This window comes from Nanorana parkeri, unplaced genomic scaffold (assembly GCF_000935625.1).
Source record: "Nanorana parkeri isolate BGI_ZX_2015 unplaced genomic scaffold, ASM93562v1 scaffold130, whole genome shotgun sequence".
Lineage (NCBI taxonomy): Eukaryota > Metazoa > Chordata > Amphibia > Anura > Dicroglossidae > Nanorana > Nanorana parkeri.
Window position 1 is genome coordinate 793,030 of NW_017306398.1, and position 23,948 is coordinate 816,977.

The 23,948-nt window shown below is 42.0% G+C and overlaps 1 protein-coding gene across 1 annotated transcript; it reads right to left on the minus strand.

Annotated features, from left to right (window-relative positions):
- Positions 1-4,093: 4,093 nt before the first annotated feature.
- LOC108784879 (trypsin-like) lies at positions 4,094-10,724 on the minus strand. The gene is made up of 5 exons (XM_018553814.1): positions 10,685-10,724; positions 8,624-8,777; positions 7,171-7,424; positions 5,665-5,801; positions 4,094-4,243 (listed from the first exon to the last, which is right to left on the minus strand). The coding sequence occupies exons 1-5, from the start codon at positions 10,722-10,724 to the stop codon at positions 4,094-4,096; spliced, it is 735 nt and encodes a 244-aa protein (XP_018409316.1).
- Between the last annotated feature and the right edge of the window lie 13,224 nt (positions 10,725-23,948).

Sequence of the window (23,948 nt, forward strand, 5' to 3'; positions counted from 1 at the left end):
TTTTTCATTTTTATTGTTACCCTTTACGTGATGTTAAAATCACTGCCTCCTTTAAAAACGATATTTTTAAAATAAAAAAAATGTTCATTGATTCTTGTACCCGTATCCCTGTATCCCCATACACTTTTTATGGCCAATACATTGCATATAAGTCTTCAAAATGGGTAAAATTCATTTTCAAAGTTCTACCCCCATAGACTTGCATTGAGTTCAAGTTCGAATTCGAACTTTTCCCATGTTCGAAAGTTCGAATTGTTCGAAATGTTTGGCTCATCACTAATCTTTACTAAAAGATACCACAACACCCTTCGATTTGGATGACGGAGAAGTACTAAAATATCATTGTGAATATAAATAACGGGGACGTTTAGTTATGGAATCACAAGCAAAATGAGTTTCTTGTATGAAAATGACCTGAGCCCCATGACGCTTACGTTCTAATCGTAATTTACTACGTTTGCATGGGGATCTGAGGCCATGTACATTGTAGGATAAGACTTTTAGGTTAAACATCTCTATAGGTTAAACTCTCTAATTAGAAAAACAAAAAACAACCGGGTGCCTTTACTAGTGCAGGTAAAACCTTTTTATTCAATAGAAGAGGTTTTTTTTTGTTGTTCATTGTTTTTTGCTTCTTGATTGCTTGGATTATTTTGAATCTAGTTACTGTTTTTATCCTCCTATGTCTCTAAACTAGTGGCCTTTTTTTGCCCTCCTTTTTTTAAAATATATATAGTATGTTTGAATATTCTGCTATTGTGTTTAGGCATCATCTCCATTGCAGCCCTCTCCTTGATGCCTGATTTTCTCCTGTGGCCCCCTAGGGGGAACCAAGGTTGTGACTATTAAAGCCTCTGCAGTCCTACTTTGCTCACTCCCATGGGAGAATAGCTGCTGTTATATTCATATATGGTTTGCGGCAGTGTAAGCCAATGCCACAGTGTAGTTTGGCAACTATGGCACCCAGGACTCTCAGCCAGAGAAGCTGAGAGGCTCCAGAGAGTAAACCATTTTATAAGGAAGAACCTGGCCTTTCAGATTCTTCCAGGTTTTCAGAATTGTAACTGGGATCTGGAGCTCTGGAGATCTCTTAGAGCTCCGGGTGGGATGAGATCTCCAGTCCTGGGGACAGGTGTTGCCAATGACCAGCATGTGCTGATCAAGTGGCTGAGAGCAGCCTCATTAGGAATCCAGCCCAGTGCTCAGTATTGTGTTGGAGTTGTGTGTGTGTGTGCAGGAGGCACATGGACACAGGCAGACTCAGGTGCGTGCTGGACACACGTGGGACAGCTGGGGGAGGCTGGGAGAGGTCAGGAAGGTTTGTGACCCAAGATACCTTTTGGACGCACTGCTGGGAGAGCAGAATGAGTTGCCACAAGGGGAGAGGTCAGGAAGGTCGTGACCCAAGGGACCTGTTGGACGCACTGCTGGGAGAGCAGTGTGAGTTTCACACAGAGGTGTGCTGAGAGGCTTGGTGCTGAGGAAAGCTACTGAGCAATACTAAGGACTGTATATGCTGAAGAAAGCTGATTATAATGAGAAAGGCATGAAATGTTGGCCATTGTATGAGCAAAGGACTATCATTTATTTTGCTGCTGGAAGCTGTCTTGTGTAACCCAACAGGGGAGGTCTACCCTGTTGATGGAAAGAGACTTTTTGTGTTTGCCCTTAATAAACTGCGTTTTACTTGCATTTCCTGACTACAGTGGAGAGTCCTTGTTATAGGTTACAATAATCCACGGTAGGATATTGTACTTTTATACACCAAATCACCATGTTATTGTAATAGATGTATGATTTCCTAATGGCACTTTATGTTACCTTCTAGTCATATGTTCCTCTTAATGAAGCCACGGTGGTAGAAAAACGCGTAGAGGATTTCCTACAACAGTAACTGTCCATTGAGTCCAACTAAGGACTTAATGATCATAACTTGTCATCATCTCTGTCTATGAGTATACAAGGTTTATGCTTACCAAGTTTAGGCTGAACACCAATATGCATATATGTTTTGTATTTTTAATGTCTTTAATAAAATATGATATTTTTACAGAATTGTAAGTGTCCTATAATTGCCTAAAAAGCTCTCCATGACTTCCAGCCCTTAGCCTTTCGGCTTCAGAAGTGTCTATTTTGTCTACATATTGCCTTACGTGTGTTGCTCTAGGACCTTCCCCTCTTAAACATAATCTAATTACTAAAAAGAGTAAACAAAAATATACTCACAAGGCATTATGTAAAAGCATCAAAATGACAAGCCCGAGATGGCTCCCATATTCAACCATGGTTTACATGTCATGCACTGTACCTATTGCCTGGAAGGGCTATATCTTCTGCCAAAGTATTATATAGTGCTGCTATGTTCTTTCTAACTAATTAATCCAGACCGGCCTTGGGAGGTCCTCCCTCTTTTTCTGTCTTGCACTATGTTCATTGTTGCACATGTTCTTTGTACTCCCGAAAACTGTATTGTTGAAGATTGCTACACTGTAGTTTGCGATCAGTGAAGCCTTGTTGTACACTTGCAATTTTCAAATAAAAAAAATTTAAACGTGAAAAAAAAAAAAAGCATCAAAATGGACTGACAGTCTTTAATTGAATAGCTGCTGTGAATGAGCTGAACAGATGGAGAGATCAAGGAGACACTCAGGAGACTCTGTTCTCCTCACAAAGTTACACTGCTGATGGGGAGGAGCATACACGCTGACGCTACGAGCATGGAGAGAGCTCCCTGTGAGAATATTGAATTGTCTATTGGAGGGCATCAAATGACCTTCGTGATTGCAGCGCTGTGTGACATCATTAGTCAATATTGTTTTAGAAAAACTGTCACATGACAATAAACAAAAATGTATCAGTACTTGTACTTGCAAAAATGGTATCGGTGCATCCCTTATATATGTTTATAAAAACAAAATCATACATTAAAACAGAGATGTACAAATCCCAGGAGCTCCGTGTGCTCCTTACAAATGACAGCGGCCTCCTAACTTTTGAGTTTTTCTCTAGTCTAGGCTTGGACCTCGAAAAGTATCTATACTTGTACTTGTGCCGAGTACGGTACTTGGTATCGGTGCATCCCTAATATAAAGTGAAGCGGATCAATCAAGTCAATAGTTACACAGCCTAATGGACTATGAACTTTCCTTGTGGATATTGGATAAATGGGTAGCTACAATTGAGTAGCAAGATAATTGAGACACTTTTGGTTATTGTCATAGAGTTTGTGCACTGTCACATATTATTTAACACAAAGTATCGGTTTTCTGATTACTACCACGGTTTGTTGTTGCTCATCATTATATCTGCAAGTGTTGCAGATCTATATATGGAGATATCGCTTACACTGTTCATTAAAGGAGAACTATGAGGTGAGTGATTTACACTCATCCTCATAGTTCGAGCCAACGTGTGACAATGAAACTGTCACAGGTAGGCTCAATAGATTGGGAAGTGAGTGAACACATACCATCGCTTGCTCACTTTTTGATCATCTCCCTGCAGCGAGCCGTGACTATCAGTCACGGCTCTCTGCAGGGATTCCCCCTCCTCCCCTCTCCGATCCTCCAGCACTGGCTGGAGGAACGGATGGGGGAGGGGGCAGGTACAGCTGGCTCTACCTCTAGATAGGCAGAGCCAGCTGTCATTCACACAGCTGGGTGGATCTCAACAGCATTGTGGCGGTCTCAGTAGCTTGCGATCTAATGAGCTTTGCGTCACGGGAGGACGCTAGTATATGCCCTCCGTGACCCTTAAGAGAACTATGGGGAAAAACACTTACCCCATAGTTCTCTTTTAATATACGTATACACGTTCTTAATTAAGTCATTGGACAGATAGCGCAGTTCACATTTTTTCCTTTTGATTTCTTGGCTTTTATCCTAATATCTACAGGCCTGAATAAAGACTCTCCGGAGGTACATCAACCTATCCATATCCCATAATACCTATGTGATCCTTCACCCATCATGAGTTCCATATAAATATATGCAGCAGATGATTTTTAATATAACACACGTGCATTTTAGTTGTTTTTAATAGTTTATTCACCAACTATACAGCTGTGTACTAGATGACAGGAAAAGACCGGTATTTAGTTGGCAGCCACGGTGCTGGAGACCCAGGCGTTGTAGTTGCAGACCTTGGTGTAGACACCGGGGTAGTTTCTCAGAGCACAACCGTATCCCCAGGAGACAATACCCTGGAGCTGTCCATTGCAGACCACGGGTCCACCGGAGTCACCCTGAAATGGTAAAAGAGATAATTAAAGTCCATGGGTTTTTTTTCTTGAATTTACAGATAAAGAGTGCGCTTTTATGTGAAATGTCTAAATGTTGGTTTCAGATCCTCTTTAGATGACTTCTATATCTACGAGGCAAGGAAATCAATTGCATCAATTTAGCTCCACTCGCAGAGATACAGTAGGCGAAAAGGAAGACTTATAAAGGAAGCCAATCATGAATGACATTTATAAGAACCTGAATAGCTGTGTGTGCGGCTTTTCTCTTGCAATCTCTCCCTGCCACAGCTTAAATGTGAGCTCGGTGTCTGGCTCCAAAGCCCCCATAGAGGCTGACCTGTCTTTTGCCTTATCACATTTCTGATCATTTAAACTCTGTATGGGCTAATGGAGGATGATAAAACTGTCAATTAACCAATACTTTAGTTTTCCTTCATGTAATCCTTAATCAAGTAAATAAAAATAACAAAAACAAGTATCCCTGAAAAGCAAGACTGCACTAGTATTATGACTAAAGACCATTGGTAACCTGGACCTCTTAAACCTCATACATGACTACAAATGGCCATCTTAAAAAAAGACAGCCATTCCTAATGTTGAATGTTACAAAAAGTCAGGAAGACGAGAAAAGTTTTGCTTGACTTGCTCTAAAGAAAAGTGTCACATCATTGTTACAACAGTGTTACAAAGAGTTTGCTACTTAAAAGGAAACTCTGTTACCAGGGTATCCCTCCTCCGAAAACAGAAAATGTTCTTTGGGCTCCCAAACCTTTACACAGAGAGACAGATTTTTATTTTAGCCATGTGACTATAATTTACCAATCTGATTGTACTGAAAATAACTGTCACCCCTTATCCCGGTATTCTAACTTTGTGAATAGAACCGCAAACAATAGTCACAACCAAAATCAGAATCTTCCTTTAGGGTGGAAAATATATAAAGAATCCTTCACCTGTGTTCTTCGTTAAGAGGAAGAAAACTGTATATAACTCAGCCAGTGTAATTAGCTAAAAGTTTGCAAGAACACTCTAGATGTCAGCAGAAATTTGGATTGCAGTGATTGCCCGCTCTATGATTCTGAGTTTGTGAGTTACTTACATGTGCTAACAGAAAGTGGATTGCTTCAGGTTAGCTTTATCTGTGCATTGATTTTCACTGTCAGTCCAAAGATTGGCAGGTGGAGCTGCGGCCACTGAAGCTTATGTCACACTATTTATAGTTATGTGGCCAAATAGCACAGCAGAGGTTGATGGATCTCAATGAGACTGTTTTTGTGCATTCCTTTATAATTTTTTGGCAGCAATGAGAGTTTCTATACATAAGGCAATTCAGCTGTGGATTCTAGCCGTGTGTGTTGCATTGTCTTAAAGAAAGTTAGATAGTAAGACATATTGCATAAAAGTGTAAAATAGTAAAGTATTACCTGGCAGGAGTCCTTGCCACCCTCCAGGAAACCGACGCAGACCATGTTGTTGGTGATCTCACCGGGGTAGGCGTTGCTACACTGGGCAGCGGTCAGGACGGGGGCATTCACGCACTGAAGGAGGCTAGGCATGTTGGCTACAAGATAAAAACCAAATGTCTGTTAATATTCTGTAATGTTGTTACAAAGAAGAGGCATCTACAAGTCTGGTTATTCATACTGGTAATAATGTATAAAACTGAACTTTAGACAGTAAAAACAAATAAATAAAAAATATAAAACAATAAAAATATCGATAAAATAATTCACATTCCAGTCATTTAAAAAACTAAAATAATTATAAATGATATATTTGTTTTTAGTGCTTGTTTTCGTTTCATTGTTTGGGACTATACAAAGCTATAGCAGGTTCATGATTAGATAATCGTATTACTGCACATTCAGTATTATTACAGAGAAATGGCTACAGTTACTGATCAATTCATATTTATTTTTGTCAGTTACTGAAATTATACCAAATTAAAAAATAATAAAATATTTGAGTTTTATGCTATGTTTAATCACAGTGTAAAATTATATTTTTTTAGTTTTTGATAGCATAGAGAAGAGTAAGAACCTTGTGTCAAGTCTGTATAACTGTCTTTGACTTCTGTTTGTAAATGGGACAGAACTGGAGGGGCATTCCAAACTTTTACAGTTCTCAGCAAAATATCAATGGGGACACCTGTTCCCACCAGTGACAGTCTAAAGGGGATTTCCCCTGTTGAAGTATTTCCTGTTATGTCTTCAGGACAGGAAGTTAAACAAAATATCCCTAATGGGACAAAGTTTTAATAGTCCCCAATTCTAGCCCAAAACAAACTTCAGCCTTAGATGTAAGGTGCAACTTTATAAAACAAATCACAGTTATTCATCCTGTAAAACTGCATGTAGATTAGTTCTGTGTGAATGAGGCAAAAATAAATTAGGCAGACCAATAAATTAGTGTATTTTCTTTCCTGGTTGAATTTAATGAATTCTTCAGATTAGCATGAACCAGGAAAATACTGCATTATGGTCACTAGATGGAGCTGGGAATCATAGAATTATAAGTATAAAAATCAGTATTTATTTCCTATGATCCACAGCTCCATCTAACAGTCATAATGATGTATATTCCTGATTCACTCTAATCTTGTGAATTATTACATTTGACCTGAAAAGAGAGAACGGTTCTGCAAATTTTTTATAAATACGCTAAAAAGTATTTTAGTGTCTTAAGTAGTGTTATATGTGAGAACTATTATGACCTTACAGGTGTCCAGCCTTAATGCTATGTCTGTGTCCTACAGTGAACGGTACCTGGAAATACAATAAAGTTCAACTTCATAATTGTTTTCACAACTGGGACATGTTCAAAAACTTTTCCAGCTAACACTTGCCGATGAGCTGGAAGCATTGCTCGTATTGAAGTGCCCTTTGTAAACTTACACTACAAATCTGCCTGTTCATTTCCCTTCTACTTACTTCCACTGCTGAGAGTGTTGCCCCATCCGGAGATCACGCAGTTGGTTCCGGCGGCAGGGCAGCCAGAGGGCATAGATACGGCTCTGACGTAGGAGTTGAGGGTGGCGGCAGAGGCCAGCTTGACCAACATGATGTCGTTGTCCAGAGTTCTGGAGTTGTAGCTGGCGTGTCTGATGACTCTGGCGGAGTTGATGAACTGCTCGGTGCCCTCAGAGGTGAAGATGTTGTGCTCTCCCAGTCTGACCTGCATGCTCCTGGATAATTACAAATGGAGGAAGTTGACATATTTGCATACACATCTGTCCCACTCAAAATATTGTAGAATGTTCCCATACAGATTGGTTAGGGTCAATCAATATAAGTCAGAATTCCTATTTCTAAGAGTTTACTCAATGTAGAACTATGGCCTCCTTTGAAAAATGTACCGCATTACTTAATTGTAAGTGTAGATGCACTTGTAACCCTGAAATGTCTCACAAATACTTGTTGATCGTGCCAGTGAGGTCCACCTAATCCAGCTTCCTGTGATGAGGTGGCAATCATGCTGCACTGCTCCTGAATTGAGAGCAGAACTGCCTCAGGTAGGCTGTGCCTGCTTACACTACAGTGGGAGGAGATGGTGCAGGGGGCATGGCTATCAGTGTTGTCACTGCTGATTTAGTAGCCCGTAACTTGTCAATCAGATCCCGGCCACACCTAGTCCTGCCCACTGCTTTCTGGATTGGGAGATGTGACTGCGCTGCTGAAACCCTCCCACTGTGAGCAGCAGTGGCTAGAAGGGGGAGCGTGTGAGATGAAAAAGAAGGAGCATTTGGCTGACTCATAGGTGGTAAAAGAAGTTTCTTTTTAATTTATGAGGCTTGTGTATCACATAGAAACTTGATGTGAGACCTATTAAGACTGCTACATAGTAGTAACGTTTTCATTGCTTTTCAGTAGCATGTAATTTATAGTGAACAAAATATATTTCTGTTCTGTATACTGTGCTGTAGGTGAGATTGTTGTATTGTGAGCTGTAGCCAGTTTGCATCTGTATAGGGTAGGGTTTATATTCATCCCTGTGTTCTCTATCTGTTATCATTGTTAATTACTTTTCAGAAATTCCCTATGTAGAAGCTGTCAGGCCACAGAGTGGCAATACAGGCCCCAGACTAGAAGAGGGTTTCAGGAAAACATGTCCCAGCCCCTGCATTGTCTGTGAATGTGATGTTGTTATGAATAAGAAGCTTGTCAGTGGCTGCACTGGGCTTACTCACAGGGACTTCTTTGAGATGCATAAAATTGAAAATATTAGCATAGACAATTCACTGGTTAATTAACCACAAACAACTACACCTAATGGCATACAGCTACAGATGCACTGTGTTGGTACTAGATATTAATTTATAACCAACCATTTATAACTAAGAAAAAACACTGTGTTGAATTTGTTTTGCAAGTTTGAGAAACTTACGCCTTGTAGCAGTGAGCAGCAGAGATCACCCACAAGCTGTTGAGCAGGGAGCCACCGCAGAAGTGGTAGCCGGAGTTCAGAGATACCTGCCAGGGCTGAGAGTAAGCGGCACAGGTGTAGCCTCCAACAATCTTATCATCCTCCTCAAAAGCAGCTGATGAGGAAAGAAGTCAAGGTTTATCAAATGAGTTCTGAGAGTTCATATATTATGCAATAACTTCAAAACAATAATAATTCAAAATAAATAAATACATTATCTAAAAGGTTCCTTCCCAGTTTAAAATGATCTCTTGAAAGCCACTCAGGAATCTCAGGATTCCTAATTTTCATCCAGGCATATAAGTAGACCACCAATTCATACCACTGCTTTAAATTGCAAGTCATTGCTTTGGGAACACTTATTGTCTAAGTTGAAGGGCATAGTGTTCCTGATGTCTTGGTGTCTCTTAGCAGTTGTATAGCACTGTGTATTCACATGTGAGGAGATGTCATGGAGCTCAAATTAAATTGTACGTAAAGGCTAGACATGTGCAGGGCAAAAAAAATGTATTCTTGCAAAACAAATGAAAACCAAAAACGTTTCCATGTGTTTCATCAAAGAAAACACCTTTTTCCTGTTGTTGGTTTCTAAGGCAACGAGCCTCTGAATCCGAAGCCGCACACTGAAAATGTAGAACTAGTGGCATCCATGTCAGCCACCGCCACTTTCTACGCTTGCGCGCTTTCATCTTTGAGTGTATCTTGGTATTCACCAAGATAGGGGCACCTGTATGGTGTGGCACCGCCATCTTGGTGCATACCAAGTGTGGTATTGTGTGGCAATCCCATGGTAGAACAGGGGGTTGTAGTCACCCAAGACTCTCAGCCAGAGGGGCTGAGCGGTTCCAGGAGGCAAGTTCTTGTACTGGGAAAGAGCTGACTTTGTGGCTCTGCCCAGGATTTCTGGATTTGGCATGGGATCCTGGAACCGCTCAGCCCCTCTGGCTGAGAGTCCTGGGTCACTACAACCCCCAGTTCTACCGTGAGATTGCCACACAATACCACACAAGATACTCAAAGATGGAGGTGCGCCTGCGGAGGATGCGCTGGCGGCCAATATGGCCTCCGTTCGTTCTGCAAACGAATTTACGTATGCCACAATATAGTTTTCGTATATTCGTGCATATAATAAATGTGTTATTTCGGATTCAGATGAACCGCCGAATCAACTGAATTTAGTTGTTTTGCTGGTTTTTCTGAATCAGAATGCACATGTCTAGTAAAGGCAAAACTTCCTTTTTTAGACTTGCATAGAGTAGGGAAGGGTAAGACTCCCTATCAGTTATTTATTGCCCTCTGTATTTGCCATGACAGCCACTGTTACCAAAACAGAAAGTGATGGGAATTTCTAAATTTTTAAGTTCTCACCAGAGCAAGCGGTAAGTGTAAATCTTCCAATGGGGTCACCTGTTCTGGTGTCCCCATTGTGTCTCCCTTCACTTTGAGGAGAAAGAAAAGCTTTTTTCAAACCTTCCCTACTCTATCCAAGCATAAAAATAACCTAAAGTTTTGGCTATTCATTCACTTTATAGTAATTTTTTCTTCAAAATGTAATCTTTATGGCTCTAACTAGATGCATTTTTCCCTAGTAGCACATATTAATAGGTTTTGCCTTTCGAAGTAGATATTTTAAAAGAATATCTACAAGACATTTTAAAACTGGTGATCTACAATAAAAACTAACATGCAAAAAAAAAAAAACTGGTGACAAAATAATTTCTATTTGTAAAGGCGGCAGGACAATTGAAGGCTCTCTAGAAGCCTGCCATATTCAGGAAAGTGACTGTCATTTGTGAGGTGAAGAAGGTGTCCTTCTCCTCTACTATGTAAGTATATGGACATCTGCTTCATTGAGGGTTTGTCTTATTTGCTTTTCAATGTGCGGTTTTCCTTTAAGAATCTTTCAGATATTTGTGTATTTTCAGCCTTATTACATTTCTGTTGATATATTTTTTGATATGCTCCTGTCAAGGAAGGATAGGCTGTAGTAAGAAAGGATGTCAGGAACCAAGGATGACTCACCAACAGCTCCGAGGAGCATACAGAGTACAAGGAACTTCATGGCGATGATGGTCAGGAATGAGTAGGCTGTGGTAGCTCTGGGTATTTATACCTAAAAATGAAATATTTTCACCTAACCTTTGCCCCATATGTGATAAGTAATCAATACACAAATGACTAACCAGGTGGAACATTCAACACATGAAGGCTGTTTACTCAAGGACTCTTTTTTTTTTTTAAACCTATTTCAAACTATTTTACAAATAATTGAAACCTTGCATGTGAAGCTCTAATCCAGCAAAATATATGAAAGCTCAGGAAATTATAAATTATATTTGTATGCAATGTACCACTTTGAGCACTATATACATACCACTTTTTTTTTTACCATTATACACTGTACATACCATTTTTAAATATCTTTAATTAATTATTGATTCATTATTATCTTGGAACAAAATCATTTAGCTCATAGTTAGCACTCAAATTTCTATAACATTAAATTTACTTACTTTATGTTCTTTTCTCTTTTACATATTTTACTGATGTGCTATCTGAAATATATTTTATGTTTTTGATTTGAAACTAAATACACACTTCCTTCTTTTTTCAGATTTTATGACCCCATTGGGTGGATTTTACTCACTTTGTATCCCTAAGATAGCAGGACGAGCTGTAAGGATGGCTGGGTGTAACTGAGACAGGAAGGCAAATATAGTCATAGCGTCAATGGGATTCAATGGACAAATACAATTTGTTTTTTTACATCTGATTGAGATGCTTCTGAGATCATGTAGAATTCATTGATACCTGAAGGTAACCTCCATTTGGCCTGTATTTAACATTTTTAAAGCTGCTTTTGTGTTCCAATAAACTTGAAAGCCATTGCGAACAAATAAAGACCTGTCAACACCTAATATCTGAACAAAGCTTCTAATCCTTTTTCATTTTACTGATAAAAGCTCTTTGCTGCATTTAATTTTTGCAGTTCATCTCTTCAACAGAGTGGCTTTCCATCACTTCCACACCACAATTAAAACTAAAAACAGAATGTTTGTCTCTTCCCAACTCCAGTTCCAAAACGAAAAAAATAAGATTTGGCTGGAGTTGGACTGAAACCATTTTTTAAACCTATTTCATGTACTGTGTGGGGTTGATTTGTAAAAGGCAAATAGGCCGTTTACTTTGCACAGGAATTTGCACTTTGCCGGGGAAGTTTCCCCTTAGCTTGGTTATTGCGGTGAAATTCACTTTGCAAAGACATTTTCCTTGCATCATGTGCAAGGAAAATGTAAAAAAAAAAACAGGATTTTGCTTGCACATGATTGGGTGATGGAAGTCAACAGAATTTAATTTACTAGATGGAAGTCAGCAGAACTACATTTACTAGATAGAAGTCAGCAGAACTTCATTCACTAGATGGAAGTCAGCAGAACTTCATTCACTAGACTAAGGGGAAATTTCACCTTGAAAGTGCAAGTTCCCTTGCAAAGTAAACATCCTACTTGCCTTTAGTAAATCAACACTTATACGTTTTATCTTCATCAGTTATAAACAATATTGTATATTGTACCGAGTCCCTGCTGTGGGTAATAACTCTAGCCTAGTGTATATAGGCATTTAAAATCTGTCTGTGATGATTTTATTCTGCATTTGTCATGTGGAAGAAAATACAGATATAATGGGAGAAAGGAGGAGGGTGAGGAAGAAAGATAAAAAAAACAAATACGAAACAATTTGTCTCCTTTTGGAGAGAGCTGTCCTCTTGGGGCTAAAGAAAAGACTGAAAAACTTCTAACGGCTCCAACCATTAAAGAATATCTAAAGCCAAAACTTGTATTATTATTACTATTATGATGATGATGATGATTATTAGAGTAGGGGAATGCCTACTTAGATAGCTGTCACCAGAAAACTTGAAAGATCCCCCCCCCCCTGTTCTTGTTTTGATGATATCTCATTCAAAACTAAAAATAGAAAATAAAAAACACTTTGGCTTTACACACCCTTTAAAGACTGAAAGCCTCTTGCTTTGAATGATTTCAGTTCTTCCTTACTTGTAGTCTGATTTAGGTCACATACCTTCTTATACATGTTCTGCAAAAGATGCCAGTCATAATAATTAGACATGTGCACCAGCAAAAAATTTGTTTAGTTTAGTTTCGTTTTGAAAAAAAAAAAAAAATTTGTTTAGTTTCGTTTCGTTTTTCGGGTCCGAAATTAAATTAGTTTCGGACGAAATTTGTTTATGAAAAAAAAACAAAAAAACTTTACTCTCCAATGGCTGGACTTGAACCAGCAAACTTCACAATGGCAATCACTTGCAAGCCTGTACCTCTATCCACTACTCTATAGCCTCTGTACTTTAAGTATAGAAGCATTTGATATATATGACTGCAATATGTAGCAGTTGAAATTATGAGGACCAGCCAGTAACAATGGGAGTGCTCGCCTCCTAACATTCCTACCAGACCTAAAGGGTCTGGTATGAATTGGGGGGTAAACTCACGCTTTTTTTTTTCGGGAAATCGGGAATTTCGGATTCGTTTGCATTCGTCTTAGCTGTAATTCGGAATTCGGATGCATCCGAATCTCCGAATTTCCGAAAATTCGTCCAAAACGAATTTCGGAACGAACCGAATCGCACATGTCTATTAATAATCTATAAGGGTATAGAAAGACGTAAGGATGGCCTATGTTATCTTTTTTTGGGGGGGATGTTCCAGAAGTTTAACAATTAGCTCATTATACCTATCTCTCTCTCTCTGAAATAGCTTCAACAAGTGTCAAGTAAGGGTTTATTACTTAAGGGTTATATTCATGTATCACCGTGGAACAACCGTGTCACCTTGTGCAGAGATACATAAAACATTTTTATTATACTTGGCATATATGAGTATCTTGTATGTCAAAGTGTATTGTCAGGAAGGTCAGACTCATGGCTGTGCCCGAAGATCGGAACATACAGTGTGTGTATGGCAGCCCGTGGGCCAATGCTTAGGTTCATGGACACGTACACAGTGCCAGTTGCCCCATTTAAATCCCAGCACAACATTGAAAAGTTGCCGAGTAGTCATCAGCTCTTGTGACCCAACCTGTGTTTTTACTACCTTGTGTTTGACCTGGTACCTGGTTCTGTTATACCTGTATCTCCCACTGCTGACCTTGGCTTGTGTCCTGACTTTGACTTTAGTTTGCTGGTTTGGTACCTCTGCTGCCCATCTGACTTCACTTATGCTGCCTGAATTAGTATCTTGGTTGCCCGGTGTTTGCTGCCCATCTGATCTTGGCCTGGACTCTGCATTCACTTATGCTTTCGGAATTGGTATTTCTGTTACATGGGTATTGCTGGCTCCGGCTTGTTCTGAATATGATTTTCTGTTTCAGCATGTTCCTGTGCCCAGTCTACAAACAAGCATTCTGCACAGATCTGTCCCAAACTTCTCAACAGTATCCAGACTGCCTTTAGATAATCCTCTGCATCTGGACTCACCGCAGTCATCCATGCCAACCCTGCTATGCCCTGTCACCAACTCCAGGGGGTATTGGACAGGAGGTGTAAGGGAAGCCTTCTCATCAACTTGCTCTCCGCCAGGTACATAATATGTACAGTATATGGGAAAATGTTTGGGATTCCCTGACCATCACATCTATGTTATTTGGCCACAAGTATGTTGGCACTGCTCCAAATGATTGAGTTCAGGTGTTTTCAGAGAAGAACACTACAGCATACAAAGATATTTTAGACAATTGTGCACCTCCAACCTTGTGGGAGGTTCTTTTATGTTCCAGCATGACTCTACCTCTTATACACAATAATAATTTAATATAATAATTAGTTGGAGTTGGATTTTTTTAGGAGTTTAGTTACCAGAACCTATTTTTTCACTGCAGATTTCCAGCCCTCCGCTCATTCAGCTACCAATATTCTGGGCATCGATCTGGCTCAATGTAGAAAGAAAAGCAATTTCACACTGTGGGAACTTTCATAACATGAATTGGTCCAAATTGACCATGAGAGATCAACTGTCCGAATTTTGATCAAATGGAATGGGAAGCCTTAAGAGATAACCAGGAGGATGATGACTTTGTGGTTAAGCCAGCTGGCAAAGGGGGCGCTATCGTAATCATGAATAAATCTGATTAGTGAAGAGAGATATACCGCAAATTATCCGAAGTTGGTGTCCCAGAAAATTACCTCTTATCTAGGAGGAGATAGATACCCTTGTCAATATGGCTCGTGACAGGGTCATCATGGATCAAAAACTAAAAAAAAGACTTATTAATGAGTATCCACTCTTCTATTGCTTCCCTAAGATTCATAAGTACCCACTAAGACCTCCAGGTCAACCCACAGTGGGAGGCACTAACTCTATTTTCCAATCTATTGCAGTGTATGGTTTTAGAACTGAAGGTTCTGTCTATGCCTTCTTACTTGTAATTCTGGTATACTTTGTTTATTGAACACTTTAACCATTTGTTATTTATGGCTTTGTAGGTATCCGTTTTTTTTTACTAAGAACTTTGTAGCTACAATATCCCCATACCTTTGTCTATGAATGCAAATTGTTTGGGTGTGCTGGTTTATTCTATTTTATTTTGGATTGACAGTAGCTCCAAACGGGTTGCTCCTTTTATTTATAGTTTCAGCGCCCCATCATTCTCTTTTCTGCTTCAGATGATATTTGTTGTATGTTATTAATAACTTGTTTTTAAACCTATTTAAAATGTATCAGCAAGCATTGTAGAGCCTTGACGGAGTTATTGATCTACCAAAACACACTGAGCTCATGAAAATGCTGCAGCTTTTGCATTGCAGTTACATTTGATGTGTTTTTGAATAATAACTTTGGCTTTTCACAGCAGCTCTGTATTTCCTCTTTTTAGCCATGCAACGGCTGCTTTCGGCCAGCTTTACTTCCCTTCGGTTTGGCTGAACAGCCTCAGCATGTTCTGCTGAACCGAATGGAAGAATCCATTATCCTCAGCCAATGGAACATCCGGATTGGCTGAGGCAAACGTTCGGCAGTTCTTTCTCTGTGTTTCACCCCTACTCTGAAAGGGGCCGAACAGCAGAAAGCGAATAGCCGAATCCAGCCAAGCAGCATTCGGCTTGGTCATTCTCGTCGCTACCTCAGAGGTGCGGAGTCGCCCTCCCAATTAATACCAGACCCTTTAGGTCTGGTAGGAATGTTAGAGGTGACCTCCGATGTAAAATGGGGATATGGCTGTGCCCTGAGAAACTACCCCGGTGTCTACACCAAGGTCTGCAACTACAACGCCTGGATCTCTAACACTGTGTCTGCCACCTAAACTACATGGATATATACCAGGACATTCTTCCAAATGTCTCCATCAAATATTTTTTCCTTCATTTTTTTCTTATGTACAGCCTCTGAAAAATAAATACATTTTGTAAAAACATTTGCTACATGAGTTTATGTTTCTAAAGTTGGGTGAAACATATTTAACAGACATAGACTTAAATGCGATTCAGCTCAATTTTTAGCCTGTTAGATATACTGTATTCTACCAATATCAAGGAGCACACGGCTGTAATAAAAGAGCAAAAAATGCATTTTCCTGAGACCTCTCTACATAAAGGTCCATGCTAGAGCCTTCCAAGTCATAGAGTGTACATTGTGATGGTCTTAAGCAGCTCATATCTTAGCTACCTCATGCTTGGATGAGCTATGGAAGCATTTGTTTGTTGAGAGTAATCTCTTTCAGCATAAGAAATAAACTCTGTTTTGAATATCGTAAGTCAATAAAAACTATAAACAGTATAAGGTTTAAAGTAGGGATGCACCGATACCAGTTTTTCGGTATAGAATACAAGTATTGATATTTTGCTTTCAGTACTCACCGATATCGAATACCGATACCGGCGCTTCTGCTTGCATGGAGCCGGCTTCCGGGGCAATCAGGAAGCCGAGCGGCATGTCATTATCCGCCGGCTCCATGTTGTTTGGCTGACTCGATTGTGATTAGCCGGGAAACCGGCTTCCCAGCCAATCAGCATGGAGCCAGCTTCCTGGCCAATCAGGAAGCCGGGAGGTAGGTCATTACTCGCCACCTGGCTTCCTGATTGCCCAGGAAGTTGGCTCCATGTTCCCTTATGGCACTGCCAGTCAGAGGAAATCTTCCTCTGACCGGGAGATCCGGTATCAGGGAAGGTATCGGAGCATTTGGGCGACTGCAAGCATCTACAGTATGTGTATCTTCAGTTTCTAGAACTAAACTGAAAGAAGTGTAGGCCAACAATCCTACTTCTTAATTCAGCAGTTGTAGGTATAACTAAAGAAGAGGGAACAAAATGTCTACTGATTTTCAACCCTTTATTTCATTATGTGAGATCTAGTTTTCTTAGTGTGATACGTAGCCTAGCCATTGACCGTTATTGCTCATGGGGTGATACCGGAAAATTGGACTTCATACTTTCCTTTCCTGACGGCTCCATGTCAGCACACAACGGGTTAATCCCATCCCCCTCCTCTCTAACAGGATAGTAACTCATAAATTTGGGCTTCCCAGAATCCCCACTGTTCCGTAACTAGACGATTTCGAAATGGGTGGGAATCCATGTGCTGACATGGAGCCGACAGGAAAGGAAAATTGCGGTAAGTATAAAGTCCAATTTTCCGGTTTCCCTGTCAGCTCCATGTCAGCACACAACGGGAAATAACTCGCACAACCAGGGTGGGAATGCAGAAAATAGTTTATTCACATACAGCAGCGGAAGCAATAACACTCCGCCCAAAATCAACTGTAGTCAAAGCAGCTGGCTCCACACAATAGTGTGAGACAAACGTGTGAACCGAGGACCAAGTGGCCGCCTTGCAAATCGTCTCCAAAGAGACCCGACTGGCTGCGGCCCAGGACGTAGATATACTCCTTGTAGAATGAGCCGTAACAGCACTCGGCGTAGTCAACCCCTTAGCTTTATAGGCCAGATCAATGGTCTTCACCATCCATGAAGCAATGAGGCGACTTGAAGCTTTTGATCCCTTCTTCACCCCTGCTGGCACAATGAAGAGATGATCCGTGGATCTGATAGGGGACGTAGCATCAATATACGCCCGCAACGTACCACCCACATCCAGCCGATCGAGACGGTCACAATCGCCCGAGCAAAGCGTCGGGAGCACAATCTCCTGCTGACAGTGAAATTGGGATGCCACTTTCGGGACAAACCCAAACATGGGTACCAGAACCACACGATCAGTCATGAATGTGGTAAAGGGTTCTTTACAGCCTAGCGCGGCAAGTTCCGAGACCCGCTTAGCAGAAGTCACTGCAACCAAGAAGGCAGTCTTCAGGGTGAGTAACCAGAGAGAGGTATCAACCGCAACGGAGTCCGAGGCAAGGTAATCTAAAACCAACGGTAGGTCCCATTTGGGAAAGAGAAGTTTCCTAGGGGGTTTCAGCCGTATAACAGCCTTGAAGAATTGGGAAAGAAGCGGGGCTGAAGACCACTGGACCCCAGTAAAGGCTGAAATGGCCGACACCTGACCCTTTAGGGTGCTCAGGCTGAGGCCCATATCCAAGCCCCTTTGTAGAAACTCCAAGACATGTGTGACTCAAGGCACCCTAGACGCAGTAGGCGGCTCCTCTCAACTGCCATGCCATCAGACACAGTCTGCCGGGAGCGGGATGAAGGAGCGGGCCCTGGGAGAGCAGGTCTTCCACCACAGGCAGGGGGAGAGGCGGCCCCTGCGCCAGTTGCCGAAGCAAGGGATACCACGGCCTCCTGGGCCAATCCGGAATGACCAAGTGGTCCGCTTCATCCTCAGACGAAGAGGCTCCCTCAGACCCCACGGGAGATCTTACACTGGAGGCCCCTTCCGGCCGTATAGAACGCACCCCAGAGGGCCCAGGCGTAGGGTCAGCCTGTGGCCGTGAGCTTTGTGGAGCCTGAGACTTGAGGGCAAACTCCTTCAGGGAATCATCAAAGATCTTTTTCATCAAAGAGATTACTTGCAAGCTGTCGGTCTGCTTGTCCCTGGTTGCATCCAAGAAACAAGATTCACATGCCGTCTTTCCTGGCAGCGCTGTGTTGGGACAAGCCCAACATCCAGTTGGAGGCGGTTGAGGGTGATGCCGACGGGTAGACGATCCGGAAGGACGTCGGTGGTCTCTGGCAGAGTCAGCCGGTTCGGCCCTATGCCTGGAACGTGATCCCTCTCCAGATGGGGATCTGTGCCTTGACGAAGACGAAGACCTCCGAGCACGCCGCGATGAGCGGGAGAGTTCACGGGAAGATCTGGATGGACTGAGACAGTAAAAGAAAAAACTCAGAAAAAGGCCCAAAATTTAAAAGAATTTTTTTTTTTTTCAAAAACTAAAAGTTGGGAGCCGCCGCCTACCTTCTTTTAGAATGCTGGTCTTCTTGAGGGGTTGACTTTTCAAACGGCATGCTGAAAACACATACGAGTACCATTTAGGAACCACAAATGCTTAAAACCAGAAGGATCCCACTTCAGGGACAGAACATACCTGTAGTGCAGTATGAAGAGACAGCTGGGCAAGGCAGGCGCACACAGAGTGGAAGCTCCAAGTAGCAGCAGCAGCAGCAGCAGCCGACTTGCAGGGGATAGACTTTTTTAAAATCCCCGCCAGAGTGGAAGCTCCGCCCACTCCGCGGCAAACCGCCGCTAATGCGCATGCGCCGGCCAGACGCCGGCACTTCCGCCCAGCCGTGGAGCGCACAGCGTCTCCTGTGCGTTCCACACACACCGCCGTGATACACCGTCGACCTGCCTTGCAGACGAAACAGTCTAAAGGCTAAAACGGCAACATACCCCAGACCCTGTACCTGTCACAGGCGCGGTCGTCCCGGATACCAGCAGCGGGATTACGCAGCCCTAAGCCTTTGGAATGGGCACAGCGCAACAACACCCCAGGGCACAGATGGGATGGACAGCAAGAGTTTTACTCCCGCAGGTAGGCAAACGGCTCCATCCTGTAGAAAGAGGAAAAAAGAGGAACAGTGGGGATTCTGGGAAGCCCAAATTTATGAGTTACTATCCTGTTAGAGAGGAGGGGGATGGGATTAACCCGTTGTGTGCTGACATGGAGCTGACAGGGAAATATTCATTGATGCCAACTGTCCAGAATGTACACAAAACATTTATTTTTTTGTGCTTTCTTATTTTGCAATGTTAATGTACGCTGTGCTGCCTCATGGTATAGTTCTCACAAAGCTCTGTACATTTGTGTTATGGAAAGAGATTGCAAACAAGGTCACTGATAACCCTCCTTGTGCCTTAAAACCTCGCTTAGCATATATAAGCCTATAAAATATCATATCTGTTTTTTTGTTAGTTTCCTCTCTACTTTGATCAATTCTTATGTGAAACCGGCCTCTACAATAAAGCTGCTCCAGCATGCTCCTTGGAGCAGTGGGTGACTCCCCATACACTTAAAGTCAACCCATGTTTTGCCTACTCAAGGCAAAGGATCAGGTTCAATTGAATCCCTCTCTCCCTAGCAGCCTTTACTCAGGTTTATATTGCTGTGCAGCTGCTCTGTTCAGCTGCACACAGCAAAGGTAAGCCCTGTTAACAATCACCTGAATCCTGGTTTACACAGAGTATTGACTCCCCATGTGATAGCGCTGAATGGCCCAGTGCTGTCATCTGGGGTGATTTACTCCATACTAGTAGATACTCTAGGCAACTACATTTTTCCACAACAAACTATCTTTATGTTATTTTGGTGCAACTTCCTATTTTAAGGTCACCATCTAATGGCATTTGGCCTTTCTGCTTCCCATCCCTTCATCCCTGGCGGCCCACTTTATGCTCTATTGGACTTAACTTTATTAATCTTGTTAAAGTGTTTTAACTTGGCCACAAACCATTAATGCTGACCTCAGATATATTCATATTTGAATTGTCAGAATAACAAAACTAACCAACAACTGTATAGTGTGAGGGTACAGTATATAAGTTGAGAAGATCCTTTACACTGCTGCTGACGTAACTCTTATACTTTGGTGGCAGCACTGGCATCTAAACAGACTCCCAGCTGCTATGCTTTCTTGTAGAAGTGATTCAGAGGGCTGCAAATATTTCCCATCACCTTTGCATGCTGATAACAGTGCAGTCCTCCCCACCTGACCCTCCGCCCCCCCTCGCTACCATGTGTCCCAGGTGCACCTGTCCTTTCTGGGTGCCCAGGACCTCTATTGTGGGGGGCAGGATAGAGAGTGGCAAGAGATCAGTAAACAGAAGTTCACTAAACTTTCAAGGAAAGGATGAACCCAAAAGTGCTCAGTTCTGACCACTTCAGGGTTCAGAGCTGTCAAACGCTGGCCTTTCTGGCCAGGGAAGAAGCTGACAGAGCATGATCTGAGCTTGATCAGTTTTAACAGAGTGCATAGGAGACGCTAGAGTCTAATAGACCCCTGATGTTTATTTAAAGAGAACCTGTCACCTGCACTTTGCATTACAGTCATGTGACCTCCTGTTGTATCTCTTTCTGAAATAAAAATGTATGAATAACAAACAGAATCGAAATTTTGGATCCAAAATCCGAAAAATTAAAGAAATAAAAATCCGACTCGATCCCAAATAAAACAATTTTTTTGCAGGGTTACATATGTAGTCATTTCTCCCTACTAGATGTCCTAAGTCTTCCAGTTTGAATGATGCCCAGCTTCATTCAAAGCAGAAGACTCAGAACATACTGTAAGTGCAGAATGTAATGGACCTGCCCCCTGGGAGGGCATCACTGTGCTGCTCTACACTGAATTACAATGATCCAGAGAGCTTTCTGCATCATAAAGGACCACCCACCACTAACGAATATCCAAAGAGAAAGGGTACCCTGATCATCAAGTCACCAGCTTGGAGACCTCTGAGAAAAGCATAAATAAAGCATAAACTGCATTCAGTCTTCCCAGCAGGAGAAAGGAGGAAATACTAGAGAATGGGAGGGGGGATCCCAAAATGGGGCTTTAAGAGCTCTGGCATCAAGGGCCATGAGAAGGCAGCTGATAAGGTGGTAGATCATTTCTCCTCTAGATCAAGGTAGGAGGATTTCTGGAAAAAAAAGTGCTAAATGCTGATTGGACAGCATTCTGACAATTCATTCAGTCTCGCACTTCAACTTTTCAACTTTAGTTCTAGATCCCTTCAAAAGATCTCAACCATATCAGGTTCTTTCTAAAATAGTGCTGCAACCTACGAAAGCAATACAAGAGCAGTCCTGTAGGTGTCCCTGTTTAACTATTAAGGAGTCCAGTAACCTTAAAATAACAGCCCTTAGAGTGTCACTCTAAAATTATGAATAACTCTTGTACAGGGGTTCTTAAGCTGGCCATAGACTATTCAAATTTTGGCCGGTTCTTCAGGAATTGGCCAAAATTTGCACAGTGGATGCTGCTTTCGGCATCCTTTTGGCCGGCATCCCACAATCATGTGATTGAAAGAGTCGGTCAGAAAATCTTCAAATAAACAGAGCCGCCAGCTCATTGGACCCTTTAGGTGTGGTAGGAATGTTAGGGGGGACCCACAATGCCAAAACTTGTGGTTTCCCTGCAAAGTCGTAGCAGACCTTTAGGTCTGGTAGGAATTTTAAAGGGGACCCTAACACCAAAACAAAAGTGGGGTCTCCTCTAAAATTCCATACCAGACCCTTAATGCGAGCAGGGGCCTGGCAGCAAAGGAAAGGAAGGACGAGCATGTGGACCCCTCCCTGGAAAAGCACCTTCCCTATGTCGATGAGGACAAGGGCCTATTCCCCACAACCCTGGTCCGGTGGTTGTGGGATCTGCGAGCAGGGTGCACCAGATGCACTCCCCCTCCTGTTAATGAGTAAGGGGTAGTTGTTACCCCTACTCATTCACAATATAAGAAAGAAAATAATATATCGATACACAACACTGTGAAAAAGTGCTTTATTTTAACAAAAAAACACAAGACAGTTTTTGACAATTCTTTTAATAGGTAAAATGGCTGCCAACTCGCTAAAAGAAAAAGATTACTGTCACCCGCTGACCCATCCAATACCACTGAACTCCAGCCGCAAAATGATAGATCTGGCCCGCATGTAAACAAATGGGAGGAGCGAGTTGTGATGTCACATGACTTGCTCCGCTCATTTGTTTTCATTCCATGCCAGCTCTCTGTCTTCAAAACGAATGTAAACAAATAGGCGGAGTAAGTCCCGTGACATCACAACTCACTCCACCCAATTGTTTACATGCCATTTGAGACCAGAGAGCTGACATGGAATGAAAACAAATTGACAGAGCGAGGAGTGACATCAGGTTTCGCTCTGCCCATTTGTTTATATTCGGACCAGAGCCGTCATTTTGCTGCAGGAGTTGGGCGGCATCAGATGGGACGGTGGATAGCGGGATTTTTTTTTATTTTGGGGAGTCGGTGGGCGTTGTTTATCAAGATTGATGAGAATCGACATTGCTGGACGAGGTAATTGACCAGTGGATTGCATCGATGGACAGTTTTTTATTTTGTCACTAATAAAGGAATTGTCAAAAACTGTCTTGTGCGTTTGTTTAAATAAAGTACTTTTTTAAGGTGTGGTGTGTTTATTTGCTATTTATTTACTTTTTGGTAAATGAGTAGGGGTAACAACTACCCCTTACTCGTTCACAAGGGGAGGGGGCAGGATCTGGGTGCCCCCTTTGTGAAAGGGGGCATCAGATGCAGATGAGCCCCCCTGCCGGCAGATCCCCACAACCACCGGGCCAGGGTTGTGAGAAAGAGGCCCTTGTCCTCATCAACATGGGACTGGTGCATCCCATTGAATCTTCAGATCTTCAGACGGGAGCGAATGGCGGAGACACAGGTAAGTAATAACCTGTTTGGTAACTTTTTTTTTTTTAAATGTATTGTTTTTGCATATACAGTTTAGACTGCTTGCTAGCAGTAGATATATGCAAAAAAAAAACAAGCGTTTAATTCTACTTTTTTCAAAATGCAAAATTGCAGCAAACACATTTTTAAAAAGGAAAAAGAAATGTGATAATGTTACACACGTTGCCAATAAAATTGTCTAGGTCCCCAAGCATTAGATCAGGGGTGCCCACAAGGTCGATCGCGATCTACCAGTCGATCGCGTAGCGATCACTGGTAGATCGCCATGTCCTCTCCTCCCGCCGCTTCTCTGGATCCCCACTGCTCTCCCCAGCGGGGATCCGAGAAACAGTGAAGGAACCGGCGGCGGGGGAGGGCGGAGGACAGAGCCGCTGTCACTAACTAATGCAGTATATCTCCAGACGAAAAATAGTGGGCGCCCCTGCATTAGATAGTAGAAA

Excerpts from the sequence above, each read along its gene's own strand:
- LOC108784879 (XM_018553814.1), bottom strand. The coding sequence starts at position 10,724 with ATGAAGTTCCTTGTACTCTGTATGCTCCTCGGAGCTGTTG. Across the intron at positions 8,778-10,684 it reads TATGCTCCTCGGAGCTGTTG|CTGCTTTTGAGGAGGATGAT; the intron begins GTGAGTCATCCT and ends TTTCCTCATCAG. Across the intron at positions 5,802-7,170 it reads CAACACTCTCAGCAGTGGAA|CCAACATGCCTAGCCTCCTT; the intron begins GTAAGTAGAAGG and ends TTTATCTTGTAG.